At 39.9% G+C, this 19,254-nt stretch overlaps 1 protein-coding gene across 2 annotated transcripts; it reads right to left on the bottom strand.

Moving 5' to 3' along the window:
- Positions 1-2,439: 2,439 nt before the first annotated feature.
- Positions 2,440-12,082, bottom strand: Hccs (holocytochrome c synthase). 2 transcript variants are annotated; one of them, XM_075957809.1, is made up of 7 exons: positions 11,892-12,082; positions 11,228-11,383; positions 8,802-8,953; positions 8,342-8,490; positions 7,358-7,477; positions 4,334-4,420; positions 2,440-3,764 (listed from the first exon to the last, which is right to left on the bottom strand). In XM_075957809.1, exons 2-7 carry the CDS (start codon positions 11,340-11,342, stop codon positions 3,566-3,568), a joined length of 822 nt encoding a protein of 273 aa, XP_075813924.1. In that variant the 5' UTR covers positions 11,343-11,383; positions 11,892-12,082; the 3' UTR covers positions 2,440-3,565. The 2 variants fall into 2 exon arrangements, with proteins under 2 accessions (XP_075813924.1, XP_075813923.1); XM_075957808.1 differs by having other exon boundaries at positions 11,955-12,077.
- Positions 12,083-19,254: the final 7,172 nt, after the last annotated feature.

Raw genomic sequence — 19,254 nt, forward strand, 5'->3', positions numbered from 1 at the left:
TAAAGGACCCTGGGTGGGAGCCCAGGCACCCGCATTTTAACAAGCTTTCCAAGGAATTCTGATCTCCAGAAATTTGAGAACAGCCTGGCTGGACAAAGAACACAAGGACAAGAGATGGGAAAAGCAGAAAAAAAATCTCAAATAATGCCCTCATGTACTACTTTGCTTAAATAATTTCATGCCACACTTCAAAAACAGCTAAAATCAAATTATAAAATGATTACATGTTAGATTTTATCTGAAAGTCCATAAACAGCATCATCCACTCATCCTTCTGCAAGGAGCAAAGGCCACTGGCTCTTCTGGGTGATGTGTGCCAGCAAACCTTTTTTCCTTACATGACCCATATACAAGATACATCACTGACTATTTCAGTTCAATTTGTAGCAGGGAATTTAAGAAAAAAACCCAGCAAAACTGTGAAAGAATTCTAATTTCTCTGATTATTTTCCCAGTCCTTCTCATCTTCATGGCAGCATTCTGAGTGGCTCTCTTGTAGGATGTACTGAACTTCTATCTATGAAGTTGGTTTGTGTTTACATTTTATATTAGGAAGTTCAGCTTAATCATGCTTGCCCTGTGGGACTTGCATATTAAGCTAACCAAGTCTCTCCTTAGGTCTATGTATTATTAAAAGGATATTCCTTTAGCCATTTTAAATATCTACCTAGTAATACTTAAAATCAGAAGAGCCTCCTGATCTTGCCAGATTCTTCCTGTGCAGTATCTCAGCACCTTGACTTTTAGCCTTAAGTCAAGCTTAACTTGACTTCTCCTTTGTCTCTGTCAACTGTGGGGATGGCTGGTACTGAGTTCTCTCCACCCAGGCCTCTGCTCCAAGAGCACTCAGACATCACTTCACAGAACTTGCTTCACAAAACAACTCGGTCTGCTCATTTGGTAGTCATGAAAACTGAGGCCCAGAGACAGAAATGTCACAGAGTAAGCAAGGTAGAGACCACTCAAACAAGCCACCAGCCTTCACGGTATGCCCTCTTATCAACAAAAACCTCGAGTCTACAGCAATACAAATGATTGAACATCGTTTTGACAGTCACGTGGAAAAGAGATAAATACAGAATGTTTTCATTTTGATAGGGAGCAATAACTCTGCTAGAAGGTAAACACATCAGGGACCAAAGAATTTGGTAACTTTCTTGGTTTTATTCCTGTTGCTGTGATAAATAGCCCAATAAAAGTGACTTGAGAAAGGGCTTTTGCTCACAGTTCAAGGCACTCCATCATGGTGGGGAAGTCAAAGCAGCAAGAACCTGAAGCAGCTGGTCACCTTGTGCCCACAATCTAGAAACAGGTGAATGCATAGTTGCTAGAGTTTGGCTCACTTTCTTCATTTATGCAATACAGAATACCAATGAAGCAACCATGCAGCACACAATGGCTACATATTCCTGCTTCAATTAATGCAATCAAGACAGTCCCCCACAGGCATGCCTGGAGTCCCATTTTCCCAAGAGATTCTGAATTCTGTCAACTTGACTACACTAATCGTCACAGTAACTAAATATATTGAAAAGTACTTATGTGTATCCCTAACCCATTTAGAACCATAGTGAATTCTCTTTTTTTATTTCTTTCTTTTGTGGGGGAAAGGGGAGGGGCTTTCGAGACAGGGTTCTCTTGTAGATCAGGCTGGCCCCGAACTCACAGAGTTCCACATGGCTCTGCCTCACGAGTGCTGGGATTAAAGGCATGCGACAATACCACAAGGCCCATAGTGAATTCTTTACATAAGAATTCTACCATACCATAATTTTGTTTACAGAATGAGCTCTGATACTGGGCTTCTGTAGGCAGATTTATCTGTCCTGGGTGTGATGTAGAGTGGACATCAACATCACATATGACAGCTAGTGAATTCATAGGAATACTAAATGCTAATATGTAACCTAGTTTGAACTTACCTTTTCTGTTAATACTTTGCCTGATACAAAAGTATATTCTGATTCTAAATGACTTTCCCACAGACAAAAGAGGTTTTAAAATATTGGAGAAGATCCAAAATGAATCTCAAGTTATATAAAACATATCAGAGCAGAGTTCTGCTCCCTAGATAGACTCACGTGTAATCTAGCCACAAAGCAACTCTGAGTGTTCAGCAGGTGTCTTTTCTAGAACTGGTAAAAAAAGTGTATATAAAACTGTTTATCTTGTAATTTACTTGACAAATGACTTTCACAATACCTTATCACTGCAACAGCAAGAATCCTTGCCTGCAGCTTAACTTTCAGTTTCCAGTCATAATGCTGTTTGTCAAAATACTTTATCCTATACTCCAACAACTGCAGCTGTGGAAAGGACCAACAGTGATGACATTCTTATGCAGTTTAAAAGTGATTAACACATGAGACCACTGTTGCATTTAGAGAAGTATGTGCCTGAAAAAGAAATAACTATAAAGTCACTCTGAGATGTTTCAGAATCTTTCAACTGTCAGCTTTATTTAAAAAATACAGATATTTTTAAATGTTGGATTTTAAGCATCATATAACAAAGAAATCTACATCAAATTAGTAACTCAAAGATACAAACACCATCCACTAATTTAATACTACAGTATTTAGGATAAATTATATTTTCATTGTATCAGCACTTAAGAAAACAAGTTATTTCTAACATGCTGCTATAATTAAAATTAAAACAAGTTTTCAGCAGCAAACTTAGTCTTGCTTAAAACAAAGATAAAACTGATGGTGAATTGATGCAAACATTCTACAAAAAAAAACCCCACTTCTTGTGAATTCTTACACTTATCCAATATAACTTTATTTTTCACAGAGACATTGCAGGCCCTGTGACTGCAGCCAGGATTTCCAGGTTTACATTAGGCTACTGTAAACAAGCTCCTGGTTAGAGAATGGATTTGGGATGTGATAACATAAGGTAATTTGTCAACCTTCAGGAACAATGAAATGACTTTTTCCTTAATAGTTATATATTAGAACAGAAATGAGGAGCAAATTATTTCGAAATTTGCATGTAACATCTAGTTGAAACTTCTATCAAGGTCAAATTTGAAGAAAAAAAAACTTGGCATGTCTTAGTCTTACAGAGTACTTTCAGTGCATACTTTTGCATTTTTTCAAGATTGTTACTTAGACTGTAGGGATTTAAGAAATATTGCTTACTTTTAAAACAAGAGTAAGTGCTTCTTTTATAATGAATATAGTTAAAATATTTGGCAGGTAAAATCATCACATTTTCAAATACTCCTGAGAAAACAATAAGGACAAAAACAGCTTTCTATGCTTTTTTAAGAACTCTTTTTTCAGACTGTCTATAGAGAATAACACAAAATACCACAGTTAATGGGAAAACTAAGCGACTACTTTCCTCTTACACCAAATGAGGAAAAAAATTTAATGACCTATCAACTACAATGGAAAATGTGGCTCAAAATTTAATGGAGCATAGCATCTTTGCATGAAAGATCAAGTTTGATTACACACTTGAAAAGTACCCATGGTGACGTTATGAATGCATTTAGTTTTAACATCTTTCTCAGAGAAAAAAAGTTTCAGTTTTTTCATAACAAACAAAACAGTGGTTACGAAGTCCAGCGCCACCAAGCAACCTTCATTCTGTCCCATACTGCTGAGAATGAATCAAAGGCAGGACGCACATCCAGGATGGTGAACTGGTAGTCCTTGTTAACCTCACCACCATCATAGTAATCAATGACATACCTAACTTCTGTGCCACAACGGTTGATGATCCAGTCATGCCTGTCGAAAGGCAACTCATACCTGGAATGAAAGCACAACAGTGAATGCTAAGTGCTGGTCTGCGTTGATTCTTGGTGTAAGCAGAAAGACAGTCAGAAAAATAGCACATGTTCAGATGCCTGATCTCACATGCAAATGCCTAGCGGGGGATATGAGACGTGGGCAATAAGCCTATGGTGCATAGAGAATGTGGCATTGAAGAACTATGATGAGTCTATGTCAGATCATCTGTCTATAAATGAAAAAGGTTCATGGGAAAGAGACCCATGCCAGAAGGCTAGCTAAAAGGCTGGAGAAATCTAGGATGCTAAGTAACCCAATTACACAAAAGACAAGGGAAGAATGAGACAAGATAAAGACCACAAGAGGAGTAAAAGGACAGTTCTAAGGATCCCCCCAAAAAGCACAATTCAATCTTTGGAGAATGAAGTAGGAAGATAGCCATTCTACCCTCATAATTCTGCCCATCTATGAGTAAACTCAATGAGATAAAGAAATGTATGCTGGATATACTTTACAAGTGGAACCACTTTCTTATACTCTAGTTTCGGTGGTGAGAATGTCAACAGCAGTTGCATACTGATACTTACCCCATCCAGGAACGAATTCTTGCCCTTGGTGAATATTCTCTGGCTTTGCCTCCAAATCGGACCAATGATGGGCCACAAGGACACTCACTGAAAATGCCCAAATAAGAACAGTCTATTAAAGATACTTTCTTTCCTTTGACAGAATGATGTTACAGTTTTATAGTAATATCTTTTTTCCCTATATTTATTTGCTATACTACCACATTTACAGAGGACAGTAACTTTTAACAGAATTCAAGTAAATTGGTCCTATTTGTTGGAAACATTTCACTTTCCTTTTAGGTTGTATATGTTTCTCTCTAGGCATCTGCTTGGCTTTCCTGCGAAATTTGGGAGAAAGGACCTTCTCATTTGAGAAAAGGGCACAGGCACACTCTCAGAAAAAACTGTGATGTACTGTGTATATTCTTTCTCTTTTGCATAGAGCAGCTAGGATTTCTGCAGAGAAACAACAGAAGCTGCTATATACAATCAGCTCTTTGGGTGTATGGGCTTTACCTTCACAGATTCAACCAACTATACACTAAAAACACTTGGGAAAACACTATACCTGAAAACTGAGGATATAGCTCAGTTGGTACAGTACTTGCCTATCATGCAGAAAGCTCTGGGTTCAATGCTCAGTACCACATAAATCAGATACTGTGATGTATATTTTTAATTTTAGCACTCAGGACGTGAAGGTAAGGAGGATTACAAATTCAAGGTGACATAGAGGTCTCCCTGGGCCACACAAGACTATTTCAAAAACAAAGACTGTCTCAAAACCAACTGAACAAACAAAAAAAAAACAGTAATAAACATAAAACTGTGCATTTACACTAAGCATATCTGATTTTTAATCCTTTTCGTTGTTCCTTGAATAAATAGTACAACTATTTACAATACATTTACATTATTTTAGTCATTTATAAGTGACTGTCTAAAATATGTAGGAAGATGTACACTACACATTATATGAAAATGCAATGAAATTATAATATAAGGAACTTTCAGTATACATGGCTTTGTTATCTTCGGAGGCCCTGGAACCAATCCAAGAATATTGTGGGGGTACTTCCTTGTTTCATTTTAACCTATTAACAAACTTTTTGAAGCAAAAAAGAATGGGGACTGACTTCTAGGAACCAGTGTACGTACTGCTGAGCCGGTTTTTTAAGTAAACTGATCACTGGCAGTGTCCTAGTTAGTATGACTGAGTTCCCTTAAGGGCCTGTCCTCTACTGACACAAGAGTACAGAGGATATTCAAGACGCTGCCCTTGACACAAACCTGATTCCCTGATGTGGGCTGAAGGACTGGTCCATTAAGACAGGAGCCACTAATTTTGTTAGCTGCTCCCATTGGTAAAACAAGCTAATAATCCCACCATGTAAAGAAGAAAAGAATCTATATCCAGAGTACAACAAAGCCAGACTGTGGACTTTCTAGTATCTCTTCTCAAGAGGTTAACAGGTAAAGCAGTAACTCAATGTATGTAACTTTTCTTTTGAAGACATTAGAGGGAACTTTTATGGCCTAGCTAATTTTGACAGATATTTGCAAAATGACTAGAGGTAATTGAATTGACAAGCTGAAATTTCTTTAGCTTTTATTTGTTTTTAAAATCACACTGCAAGTAATGAGCAGGTGGCTTTAATTAGAGTACATTTTTAACCTAGGTTATGACAGCTACTTACATCTGAGTTAGCCAGCCAGGTCTTTCCTCTAGGTCAGAGGTTACTTACCACCAGGAAAGTCTATCCAACTGGCATCCAGCTAGCAACACTCACGTAGAGTTCATACTGAAATGCTCAGTACAAATACCAAAAACAGACTAGTATAAAAATAAAACAGCAAGTGGCTTTTCTCTAAAAATAAACTTATTAATTATGCTTTGGAAGGAATTTGAAATGTAAGCCATATTATGATAGGCCCTTGCTATGAAAGCTCCTTCAGCCAATAGCCTTTAAGATAGCAGCTCACTTGGGCATGGTCTCTTAGACTATAAATGCAGCTGTAAAGCATGCACTGGCTCTCTTGCTTCCGGCTCTCACTTCCGGCTGTTAGAGTCTGTTCTTGTTCCCATTTGTGCAGAGGACTGTGATCTAGGACGGTGATCTGTAAGTCTCCCCTAAATAAATAACCCTGTATTATATGTAATTCTGAACTAGTGCGGTATCATTTTGTATCTTCCCCCATCAGGACATTGTTCTTTGTGAAGATACTCCCCATTGCTTCATTTCTGGAGGTGATGGTCACATCATTCCATAAACATCAAGCCTATGACAATTCTGGACCAGGTCACACCCCAAAATAAGTCCAGATGGCAGAGTTGCAATAAAACTTCCAGGTGATGTGGAGAACCACTACTTTTTCAACTGACCTATTCTCTCTGAGAAAGGGGGCCCATGTGAAGATAGACCTTTAAGGTCAGTCCTTATAAGGATTCAAAATAGTGAAGGAACAAAATAAGTTCTTTCCTATATCCCTTGGATCACAAAGCAATTCAGTCTCGTTTCTGATGTGCTCTGTTCTGCTTTCAATGACTGACCTACCATACTTCGTTCACTGAGAGATGATGCTCCACCTACCCCTTCAATCTGGTCAAGCTTGAAACACTTGAGTCTTTCTAGCTATGTCAGAAAAGGAGATTTGGCTTCTGTTTGGTGCCTCTGGAACCTAGCCACTGTGAGGTAAGGCAGCTGAGACAGCCACATTTAGAGACTGTGAGCAGGTACCCCTTTGCTAGATGGGGGTTCATGGGTCATGGCTTCAGGAAACTCTAGCCCACAGCTCTGCAGCAGCCATTTCTGATCATGTCCTGATCATCTGAGGCCTAAGTCAGCATGGAGCACAGCTGAGCTATCTTTGCTTCAAATTCTCTATAAACATAAAGCTCAGGGAGTAAGAAAGTGTGGTCTACACTATAAGAATCATCACTATTACACAAATGACTAACAAATTATTTAAATGTTAACACTGTAGGAAAGTTGATATGCAGTAAAAGAAAGAAGCAGGAATTTTTTTAGATAACATACTTACTGAGCATGAAGAGCTTCCCACTTCAAAATCTCCTTCCAAGCCTGCTCATTATTCTGATTGTGAATTCTAATGATATTATACATATCTTTCTGACTAATATCATCATCCTTCCACTTCCACCTAAGAAAGAATGTGCCAAAATTTATCAAATATCATTAATAAAGCCAAAATAGTTACTTCATGTATTCATAAAATGGTTTATACTTTTTACACACTGAAATCAAAGATTAATGGTTCATCTTAACCTTATTTCATGGAATTCTCCAAGCATACTAATTCACCAAAGCATTATTAATTTAGTACCATTGATAAATGATTTACCAACTTTTTCCTGGCACTTTATATAACAGAGTTTCTTTTTATATTTCTAAAAATATATTTGTTGTGATATGAATTGAACAGATTGTCCGGCTCAGGTAGAGCCCATTCAATCAGTTATAGGCCTAAGTATAACAAAAAGGTGCAGTCCTTTCCATAAGCAAACAGGAACTCCTGAATGTTTGCTTGGGCTACAACATTAGGCTTTACCTGATTTTCAACCTGAACTTAAATATCAGTTATTTCTGGATTTTAAGCTTCCCAATTTTCAGACCAGAACTTCTAGCATCAGATCCCTGGTTCTCAGGGTGTGTGACTGATTAACCACATCACTGGCTTTCCCAGGTCTCCCAATACCTGACAGCAGATCTTGGAACTTATTGCTGGCATCCATGATAATGGGAACCAATTCCTTATAACAAATGTCTTCCTGAACACTTCACCCCTACTCCACCACCCCTTTGCCCTGTTACTTATGTTTTTCTAAAAAACATTGACCTTGAATACTAGCTTTGTACTTATATTCTGATAACTCTGAAAATTCTATTATAAACTGATAAACTCACTAAAAATTACTGTATTTTTGGAGGTTAAAAAAAACGTTAACATTTAACTCTGAGATAAATGTAGTAAGCAAATTATCTTCTAAATAATATTCTCACTTACCCTTTCCGTAGCATGGCATTCCAAAACATCTGTTCAGAAGGGTAAACCCACTTTTTCTCGGAGTCTGCTCTTGGAATAGATGACTCCTCTCTTGAGGTAGACAAAGTAAATGGCTGCCCTGGGGATGGGGTCTGATTAGGCGGTGGCATCTAAGGAAAATCAGTATTGTATTTAAAGGTCAGTACGATGATATAAACCAAAAAATAGTCAGTACACCCTGGAAAGTTATTCACCATATAAGAAGTACAAATTCCCATTAAACCAGCAACATCAGACTTTCAACCTCTGACATTTTTGGTCATACTACTTTTTTGTTGTTGTTGTTGCTGTGATGAAATAACCACCAAGAAAAAAATTTATGAAAGATTTATCTAGCTCATAGTTTGAGAAGACACAGTTGACCATGGTGGAGAATGCAGGGGTACATAAAATGCCTTTGGAAGAGATAAGTGGAGATTACCAGGTTTGAAGGATCTAGGTTCTCCTTATTCTTAGCTGCAGCACCAGTAACAGGGCACTCCACGTACTCATAGGCCCGATCTTGGTGGGCAGGCACAGAGTGTGCTCTGCTCTCACCGGTTGGTTCAGATGCTACTGCAGTCATGGGACAGCCTGAAATAATCAAGTATTAAAAAACAATCACTGTTAAGATAACATACCAACAGTGGAAGAAGGTACTATTAGTTAAGACATTAAAGAGCTAAAATTGTGACCAACACAGTTGAAAAACTAAGTTTCTTCTACTTAAAGATGCCAAGAACTAAGCCAGTTAACTTTCTAAAGATGACAAGATGCTACAAATATACTTTCCCTTTAAGAGAAAAATATGTACATTCTCTAATTCTATCATGCCCCCAGCAAAAAATAAGCTAAAATCATTCTGCAGATTCAACAGTGGGTGTTGCCCATTATATTATTAGCAATGTCCTACAAAGTTCCTACTTGGACCAGCAGCTGGGAGCTGACAGAGGAACCTAAGTGAGAGCTGGCCATATTTTATTGGGTCTCTCTGACTTCCAGCCATTAGTTCCTGACAAGTCAATAGAGTAGCAGCCACTATGTAAGCATCTATTCTTGATACACCCCCTCAAATATTGGGCACAGGAGCAGAAAATGAGCAGACTTTACAAAGACTAAAAGAAAAACATTCCGTTCTGCTCCTGTTTGTTCAAAGACTCAAGTAAGCCACAGAAGAATCCCTATTCATCTGAGGTCTAGTCCTTGTCAGCGGATATAAAAGCTCATCAAGAAAGCAGACTTGTAAGGAAATATACCATGAGAGACTCATGCTTCTGAGTCTTATAAACAGAGGGGCACAAGTAGCAGTCAATGCCCAAGCTCCTAGGGAGCGGATCCAGGCAGGTGTGGGGACCGAGAAGCTTGTTTAAACATCAGGTGATCAGGAAGGTACTTAAAGATCTATGTCCCAGAATAATGGCTGCTTCTGTCATGGAATCCTCCCTTGTTCCAGGCACCAGTAGGAAATACAGAATATGCTGAATGCTAGATGTCATACATAGAAAAGACAGTTTCTTTCACTTCCTTAGCCTCTCTTCCCAGGCCTCCGTTCTCCAAGACCCCAAGCAGGTCACTTTAGGGGTGAGAACATAACCACAATAGCCCTCTCTACGACAGTAAAACACTGATCTTCCCAGAGCGTTGATCCCAGGTGGCTATCAGAAGGAAAACAGTGCTATACTTCCCAAATTATATAACCTAGAAAGACTCACATTCTTTACTATGGAAATAAAGCAGGATCACAAGTCTCTGTGGTAGATAAAATAATAAAGAGGACTACTAGAGAACAGAAGCTCAGAGCCAAGCCACACTTGCTTTGTTTGCTTTCTCTCAGTTTCTAGAAGAAGGAATACTGGAAGAGCATGGGACCTGTCCTTGTCCAAGGTCACAACCACCAACTTCAGCACTTACTAGCTAAATGACTCGGAGTACAGAAGTTAGTTTCTCTGAGCTTTAGTTTCCTTGACTATAAAACAAACAGAAAATCAATCCCCCATACAGGTTTATAAAGGTGAGAATGTAAGCCCTATCAGGCAAAGGATTTTTGTCTACAATCTGCATTGCTGTTTCTCTCTCAGTCAAGAAACAAAAGCCAGCATTGCTTGTGAGAGAGAGTAAGTGCTGACCTCTTGGAGTTAGGCTGGCTAACCCAGAGAAAGAATGATGGCACAGGATCCGTGAGCATGCAGGAAACATGAATATGCAATAAGCATACCGACTGCCCCAATCTGAACTATCAAAAGCAGACAGGCACTAATTAAAGAACTTTTAATGCTTCCAACCTTGCACTGACATAATGGTCTATAAATTCACTTGGTGAAGGCTTATTTTGACCTAGATGAAGACTACAGCTGATACGGGAGTAGTTTATTGAGACATAGCTAGACTGAGCTTTCTCAGCTCTGGCTTTCTTATTATTTAGCAACCAAAGATTCCATCCATGTCCAAGGCGGTAGGATGTTTAGCAGCATCTTTGGTCCCACCCCCACTATATGTCTCAGTTGTGAAAAGGCAAACTATTTATTAAACGTCCCCTTTGAATGATGGCTCTCCTCATCCACGACTAAAAACCCCTGATGGAGGCACAGGGAAACTTTGGAGAGGCTGTTTTGTGGAACAGCTGCTGGGTTTCCGGGCATGATCTCAGACACCCATCATCATAATCCTGTGAAAAATATTACATTACACCTACAGATGACAGACTAAGACACAGAGAAGCTGTTTATGATAATGGCTAAAGAGCAGCAAAATTAGGATCAGTCCCAGGGTGCCTTACTCCCAGGCTTACAAGCCTCACTGGCAAACTACAGGCCTCTTCCTTTAGAACCATTACCTCTCTTTCAAATTTCTAGCCAACAAGCAAACTACCTTTCCTCCTCCGGGCTTCATGCATCGGGCATCCTGAAGGCGGTAAATGGGGCTGAAGATCTGAACCGTCTGAGGTGTTCACTGCAGCAGCAGGAGTAGATGTGGAGGAACCCATGGCTGGAACCACAGGGATGACTCCCGGTCTCAAATTTCCACCTGCCAAAGCAATAAGTCCGATTTCAGTGCTTAGCAACCAGACTATCAGCCCCTTGTCATTTTGACACTGGCTGAACCTCATTCTTCTTCCCCATCCCATGGGAAAGTACACTTGCTTGGGGGCAGTTTTAAAATACTGCCCCCTTTAGGGGAAGTACCGTGAAACCTATGCCACCATCTGGTGACACTTCTCTTGAGAGACTGGAAACACGTAAGGTGAAACCGTGTCTTCTAGACGTGTTTAGACCTGGTGGTGGGGTCCTGTGAAGGGGAGGGGTGACACGGGCCCGGGAGACGAAGCATACGGAACCGGACTCGAACCCCTGTCCTCGGGGGCCCCGATCTCAGAGAAGACGGGGAGGTTCAAAAAACAGGGGAGTGTCACCAAATTGGGAGGCCAAGACGCACCGAAGAAGGGCAGCACGCCATCGATCTTGTCCACCTGTCCATGTGCGTCCCACCCGAACCAGTCCGCCGTACCCAAAGCCCACCGCACGCCCTTCAGCACCCCAGCCTTCCCTCGGACTGGCCCGGGCGGCCACTGCGTCGAACCGCCAAGCCGGATACTCACGGCAGCGACCAACCTCCGCAGCCGCAGCAGCCGCCGCAGCCGCCTCCTCCTCCTCTTTATTCCAAAGGGGGTCACCGCTAATGCCCGGGTCACAGCCGGCTTTCTCGAGCGCCCTTGACTTCCTTTTCCGAAGGCGGAACTTCCGGATGCACTGGGGCAGACCGCCGACTGAGAAGAAGCCCTGTCAGTCAGGGAGGATGGGGCCCACCCCTTCCGGTTCGAGGCCTATAGCCGTCCGCGCCTTCTCTCTGACCCCGCCTCTAAGGTCTGGGCGGTGTTTTCAACTCGGCTGGCGGCTAAGCCGCGGAGGAGCCGGAGAAAGCTACTCTGTTCATTGTGCGTGTGTGCTTTAGGGAGCAGAGGGGGCGCCCTGGAGTTGTCAAATTGCTGGGGGGTTGTTTTTGTTTTTGTTTTCACTGTCACAATGCGCGTCCTTACGTGTTTCCAGTCTCTTGGAGAAGTGTCACCAGATGGTGGCATGGGTTTCACGGTATACTTCCCCCAAAGGGGGCAATATTTTAAAACTGCCCCCAAGCAACTGTCTTTAGGTTCTTGAAAGGTCAGTTTGTATCTTTTAATGGACGCATAGTATTCGTGTGGATTTACGGAATAACATACTATAATTCAGTACCTGCGCTTAAACTTTGTTTACCTAATCCTTTCAGGACTCCAGCAGCTGTTGTGAGTGTACTCCATGTAATCAAGGAATTACAGTTTTCATATAAGTATTATATTTCATATAAAGTAAAATAAGTTTTCATATGATTTGTGTGTGGTAAACCAGAAGATGGGGGATAGTTATTTCACCCGTTACATTTTTGTAACATTTTGTACATAGACCGAGAACCATTGTTCTAAGGTGTGTATATAAAATCCAGCCCATCAAATCTTTTTTTGAAGTTTGTGTGTAAATGGTTTCAGGTCTAATCATGTTGTATTGGATAATATGTACTATACTTTTATATAACATATATTTATATCTTTTTAAGATTTTCCATATGTTCTACAAGTCTTTCTTCTCTCATTTTACATGGTTAGTTTCCCATTTTCAGAATATTTTTTTTTCTTTTTTTCCAGGTCCCTAGTCCCTTCCTAAATTTCACATTCCTATTTGAAATTCTTTGTTGTATCACACTAATCCATTCTGTTCCACCAGTCTCTCTTCTCTTACTTTCTGCCTTCTCTCACAAGCTCTTCACCACCATTTCCTGTTAGCGCCCGCAGTTCTTACTTTTCTTTCACAATTTATTGCAAGATTATCACCTTCCCTGGGTCCTGAACTTCCAGAGTTTTCCAAGATTAGAGGCAGCAGAAGACCTCACACAGGATCGTGGCCGGAGAACAGAAAAATGATATGGCCTGGGTATGAGGACATGGAAAAGAAAGTTGCATCAGTGAGGAGGAGCTCATAAAGGGGAGCATGCCCTAGTTATAATTAATCTTGACAAAGAAAATTCTACTTTTCCATTTAAGTGTAATTTTCTTACCTGCATGTGGGTTTACTGAAGTTAGAATATGTATCTTTATTAAGCTTTTAAATCCTGCCAATTATATTTAAAATATGTCCCACCAGGGAGTGATAGTTTACACTCTATGATCAGTCTCCTATGAGATAGGAGCTTACACTTAAAATGATTACATCTTTCATCACAAATGTGTTGCTATGAAACATGTCATCCCTAGCAAGGGCTTAGTGATATAGGAGACTTTTACCTAGTACAAGATTCCTATCTAAATGTGGACCAGTAACTAAGTCTATTATCTGGAAGTTTAGAATCAGTAAATCCTTAACAATATCCCTAATTCAATGATAATTATGGAGAACATATAACATATCAGGTACTGTAAAAATTGCTAGGAATATAAAAATGCCGAGCAAAGGATTTGTTCTTCAGGAATTTATATTTAAGTAACTTATAGGTCAACTAACAATAAAATACATCTAAACAGATATAATTTCACGTTATTTGATTTGAAATATTATTTGACAGAGACTGAGGGGGAGACACCACTATTGAAAATTTGATCTAGGTAGAGGGGATTTCTAGCTGGAGCTATTTCAAATTCAGAACATCAGACCCTACCACAGATTTGTTGAGTCAGGTCTACCTTACAAGTGGATACTAATCAATGCTAATGTTGAACTCAGGTCCATTCTGAAAGCTGAAGGCTGTTTGCTGATAAATGACAAGGAAAAGCCCAACTTCCTTTTTGGAATCTACACATATGAAGATTATAATAAGCAAAGTTCTGCTTCTCATTAAGGTAGGTCTTCTCAGTTGAAAGTTTTTTGCTGCTCCTATATTGGGGCATTTGGCTATATTTGGAGACATTTTCAATGGTCATACTGGTGACAGAGGTCATTAGTAGCATCAAGTGGGAAGAAACCAGGGATACTGTTGAATATCGCAAAGCACACAGAAAAGATCTTGTAATAGAGAAGTATCTGGGTTCATGTGCTTATTAGCCACCACCATGGCTATTTTGAAAAGTTCCTCCAGTTTTATTAAAATGATGTCAGTTTCATGAAACCACAGTAATAATCACCCCAGAACCTACATAACTTGCTATAGCTTATTTTCCTAGATTCCTGATCCTTGGAAAGGACCCCTGGTGTGGTGAGAGCTAGCCTTTAATCCCCTTTAATCCCAGCATACAGGAGGCAGAGGTATGTGGATCTCAGCCAGCTCAAGGCCAGTCTGGTCTGATTTATATAGTGAGTTCCAAACAAGCCATTGCTGCATAGTGAGAACCTCATCTCAAAGAACAAAGATGTTTATGGATTACCTAACATTCTTTGACAATTTGCTGGTTATTCCTAGCAATGGCCAACTGTGGACCAAAAAAAGAAACTCAGCATCTTTCCTTCCTGCCCCGCCTTTCTGTTCTATAACTGGCCCAGCTGATAAGCAGATGGCAAGCTTTAATATTTACAGAGACTCCTCCATACAGTCACTTCACTAAAAAAGGGCTTTCACTGTACCCTTGTCCTTGTCTGTCCAATGTCAACAGTGTCAGTGTGGAGAAACACTAGATTCAGAAATCCATGGACCCAAACAGACAGCTGAAGTATAGACCTTCACAGTTGGAAGAGATAGAGACAGAGAGGGTGTGAGAGACGAGACAGAGACAGAGACAGAGAAAAACACTAGGTAACTACATTGGGGTAATTTAACTTATTTCTATTATAACAGTCATCATGAAACTGAAATGGGCAACAAATGGTATGTAGGTTAGGAATAAGATTATTAATATTGATGTCCTTATGATGAAGTTGCGGATTCATTTGTTGTTGCACATGAGCTTTTTACGGGTGGCAGCATTTAATATGAGTGGGAAAACATGGTAAAAGGACCGGTAAAAGTGGATGTAGTAAGCATTGCTTCAGAGAGAACCTCATAGAGCCACTAAAGCTTCCCTTGCTCCAAGTGGAAATAATAGTAGAGTTTTGCCTAGAGGAGTGGATATCCAATCTTTTTGTCACTGAGGATATGCTTAGTGATAGATCAGGTTTGCTAGTGCTCAATGATGATCACGAGAAGAGGGACAGTCTTGATGCTGTGAATTTTCAGTGGCTACCTCCCAGTAAGCTCGCTTATTCTTTTGACATGAACCATCGTAGTTTACTACAGTTGCCAGAAATTATAATCTTCTTGAAAAGATGAGAGAGCTAAGAGTGGAATAGTGTGAAAGGAGCAAAACAATTGACTGCTAATTTTGAGAACTGAATAGATTTATATGTGGAGTGAGATCAGGTTTGAGTAGTCCATGAAAGTTGTAACAGTAGTTGTTGCTGAGAAATATGAAGAGCAGCTCATAATATCCTTTGGAACTCAAAAGAATGCAACTGGTTACAGATAAGGAAATGTAACTCATCACATATGGTTGGATGCTAAAGCCACAAGAATGGATGGCACCATCCTTCAAGGCTTTTGGTCTTCTTTGTTTTCATTCCATATTCGAAAGAACCTTATGACTTTAGTTTGGTTTCCCTATTAGGAAAAAAAAACTGCATCACTAGCCAACTTAAATATATCTTTTTTTTCTCTGGTGGTTTTACCTCTTATTATAAGCACTGTAAATTAGTAAATTGGAAAGAAGAGAAGTTAAAGTGGAAGGAAAATCGAGAAGGTGAGGTAGAATTTGCTATAGAGGAAAGAGGAGACGGTGCTCCAGTGGTTTGGAGTCACTCCACTCTAAAGCAGGATCGAAGAATTAAAGCCACAGAAGACAAGATGACAAGCCATTCTCTACCACCGCCACATGAAATGTGGTTTCCGAAGAAATGAACTTTGGGAGATATTGAAATTCATATTTTAAGTCTCAAATCTTCATAGACACAGATGTTTGTGGTATTATTCTATTGTGTAGATTCTCTGCAGTAATATATATATATATATATATATATATATATATATACAATATTTAAGTGAAAAGTTATTGGTACAAGTATTTGGAAAATAGAATCAAAATATAGCAAATGGCCCCTCTTTCTCTGTCTGTTCCCTTTTTCTCCCTTCCCCCATACACACAATATGGTAGCAATAGCAATATAACACTTTATATTCAAAATAATGCATTGTAAATTATGATATATGAAATGGTTTCAAGAAATGCTAAGACATTCCAGTTCCCCTTCTGTTCTGGAAACTTTCTGCCAATGTGGTGTGGGAAAATTGTCTGTATTCTGTCAATCATGTTTTAAATAAACGCTGATTGGCCAGGCAGGAAATATAGGCAGGAAAACCAGACAGGAAGTAGAAATGATATAATGAGAACAGGAGAATTATGGGAAGGAGGAAGCTGATTCCTCCCACTCCTGCCCAGATCATTGAAGCAGCAGGATGTGATCTGCCCCACTGAAAAAAGGTACTGAGCCACATGGCTACCATAGATCAGAAAAATGGGTTAATCAAGATGTTAGAGTTAGCTAATTTATGGAGACCTATGCGTGATTTTCTTTGGGGCTAAACAGTTGTTGGGTACTGGGCGGGACAGAACACCCCAACAACTAGCAGGCCCCTTCATGTTACAGAATGGCGCCCATGTGGATAACTACATCCACAGAAAGCCTGACAAAGCTTGGTAAAGACTAGAGTAATGCATTTCAATTTTCAGCCGTAGCAGGAAAAAAGCTGAGATTTTTTTAAACTGCAGCCTTTCTTGCCCATCCTGCCAGGGAAAACTCTGACTCTTTCAAGCAGGTGGTCCAGACTATGGAGCTCTGGACACAATGTTGCAGCTTGCTTCCTGGCAAGGACCTTGAAATGCCATAGGAGCTTTTCAGTGTTGTTTACACACTGTTGCAGCTTGCTTCCTGGCAAGGACCTTAAAACGCCACAGAGTTGTGGCAAAAAAAAAAACCTCTCCATATTCCTTAGCAAATTAAAGCCCCATGTAGTCAGAAAAAGAGAGATATACAGTAAAGAAAGATTCAGAAAGTAACAAAACCTCTAAATGGTTTACATTGTGTTAAAAATATATACAGGCTAAAGATTAATGTTCTCAAAAAAAAAAAAGAAAGAAAGAGAGTAGCCTGGGAGGCAGAGACAGAAGGATCTCTGTGAGTTCAAGGATAGCCTGGTTTACAGAGGGAATTCCAGGACAAAGATACACAGAGAACCTGTCTCAAAAAGCCAAAAGTTAAAAGTAAAAATAAAAGAAATAGAGGTTAAAATAAAGCCACGTAAAGATGGAAAATACACAGAGACTCTTGATACTGTATGCTGTTATGTTCTCTTTAAATTATTTGAATGCTGAGGAAGGAGCAACAGCTGCTAAAATATATTTGCTTATAAATGCTGCAGAATTAATCCAAGATAGGTATTTTGAAAATACCTTGGCTTCAAAATTGAAGTCAAAAGGTATGTTACTTTGGAGAAAAGATTTTGCTTTTGTTTCCACAGAAAATGAGAGGCTGTGGACTTATTCAGAGTTAAGAAAAATCAGCTTTGATCAAGGAAGACCACCTGAGAAATCTCCAGTAGGAACAGATGGCCTGGCTGTCTGGGTTTTACATCCAGAACAGATTAAAGACTGCTGCTTGAGATGATCAAGACTCACAGGATACTTCAGTCAGGACTTGATCATAACTCTAAATTTTCTTTAGGTCCCCATAAGATTATCAGTGCCCCCAACCAGCTGGAAGTAGCCTAAACAGTTGTGGGGTACTGGGCGGGACAGAAAACCCCAACAACTAGCAGACCCCTTCATGTTACACCAATGTGCCAATAGTTCTTGTCCTACTTCTGAAAGAGAGGTAACAATGTTATTGGGAAGCATCGTCCATGAGGTTATCTTAGGAACACTCTATTGTCTCCAGATCTGTTTTATCAACTATTTCAGAGTTCTTTGTAACCATTTATGTGTGGGTATGCATACATGTGCACATGCATGTGTACACATATGTATTTTAAAATAAATTATAGGGATTGGCTCAAGCCATTATGGGGGCCAGCAAGTGTAACACCTTTAGGGGGCAGGCTTGCAGACAAACATCTCCTAAATTCTTGACATGTGATAGATGTGGTGCTATACTCTGAGGCCAGGGCACGCATGGATGATATTTCCTGCTGCTCATCAATACTCCAGGTAGCAAGACAGACACAGTGTCACATACTTTCATTTTTTTGTTGTTGATTTATAAAAAATATGTTGGAGTATAAAGAAAATGTAGTGTGCATCTTTATTCTGTTCCAAATGGCAGGGAAAACAGAACTGAATGCTGGGAGGAAGAAGGGCAGAGTCAGTGAGATGCCATGGACCCACCGCCAGAGATAGACATGCTGAGATTTTGCTGGTAGGACATGACCTTGTGGTGATATACAGATTAATAAAGATGGGTTAGACAAATATGTAAGAGTTAGCCAGTAAGAAGTTAGAGCTAATGGGCCAAGCAGTGATTTAATTAATACAGCTTCTGTGTGGTTATTTCAGGGCTAAGCTAGCCAGGCAGCTGGGAGCAAACAAGCATGACCTCCTCGCAACATGCATGGATCTTTTGACAGAGAGAGAGAGAGAGAGAGAGAGAGAGAGAGAGAGAGAGAGAGGGAGGGAGGGAGGGAGGGAGGGAGGGAGGGAGGGAGGGAGGGAGGGAGGGAAGAGAGAGAGAGAATATGTTTCATGCCCAGGAAAAACAGAAGAAGAGGGTGTCAGACCCCTGTAACTAGAGTTATAGATAGCTGTGAACCACAATGTGGGCTCAGAAAATTGAACGTGGGTCTTCTGCAAAAGTAACCACAGATCCATCTCTCCAACACAGAATTTTCATTTTTATTTTACAGTTTTGACCATTATGATT

Source organism: Microtus pennsylvanicus, chromosome X, assembly GCF_037038515.1.
Source record: "Microtus pennsylvanicus isolate mMicPen1 chromosome X, mMicPen1.hap1, whole genome shotgun sequence".
NCBI lineage: Eukaryota > Metazoa > Chordata > Mammalia > Rodentia > Cricetidae > Microtus > Microtus pennsylvanicus.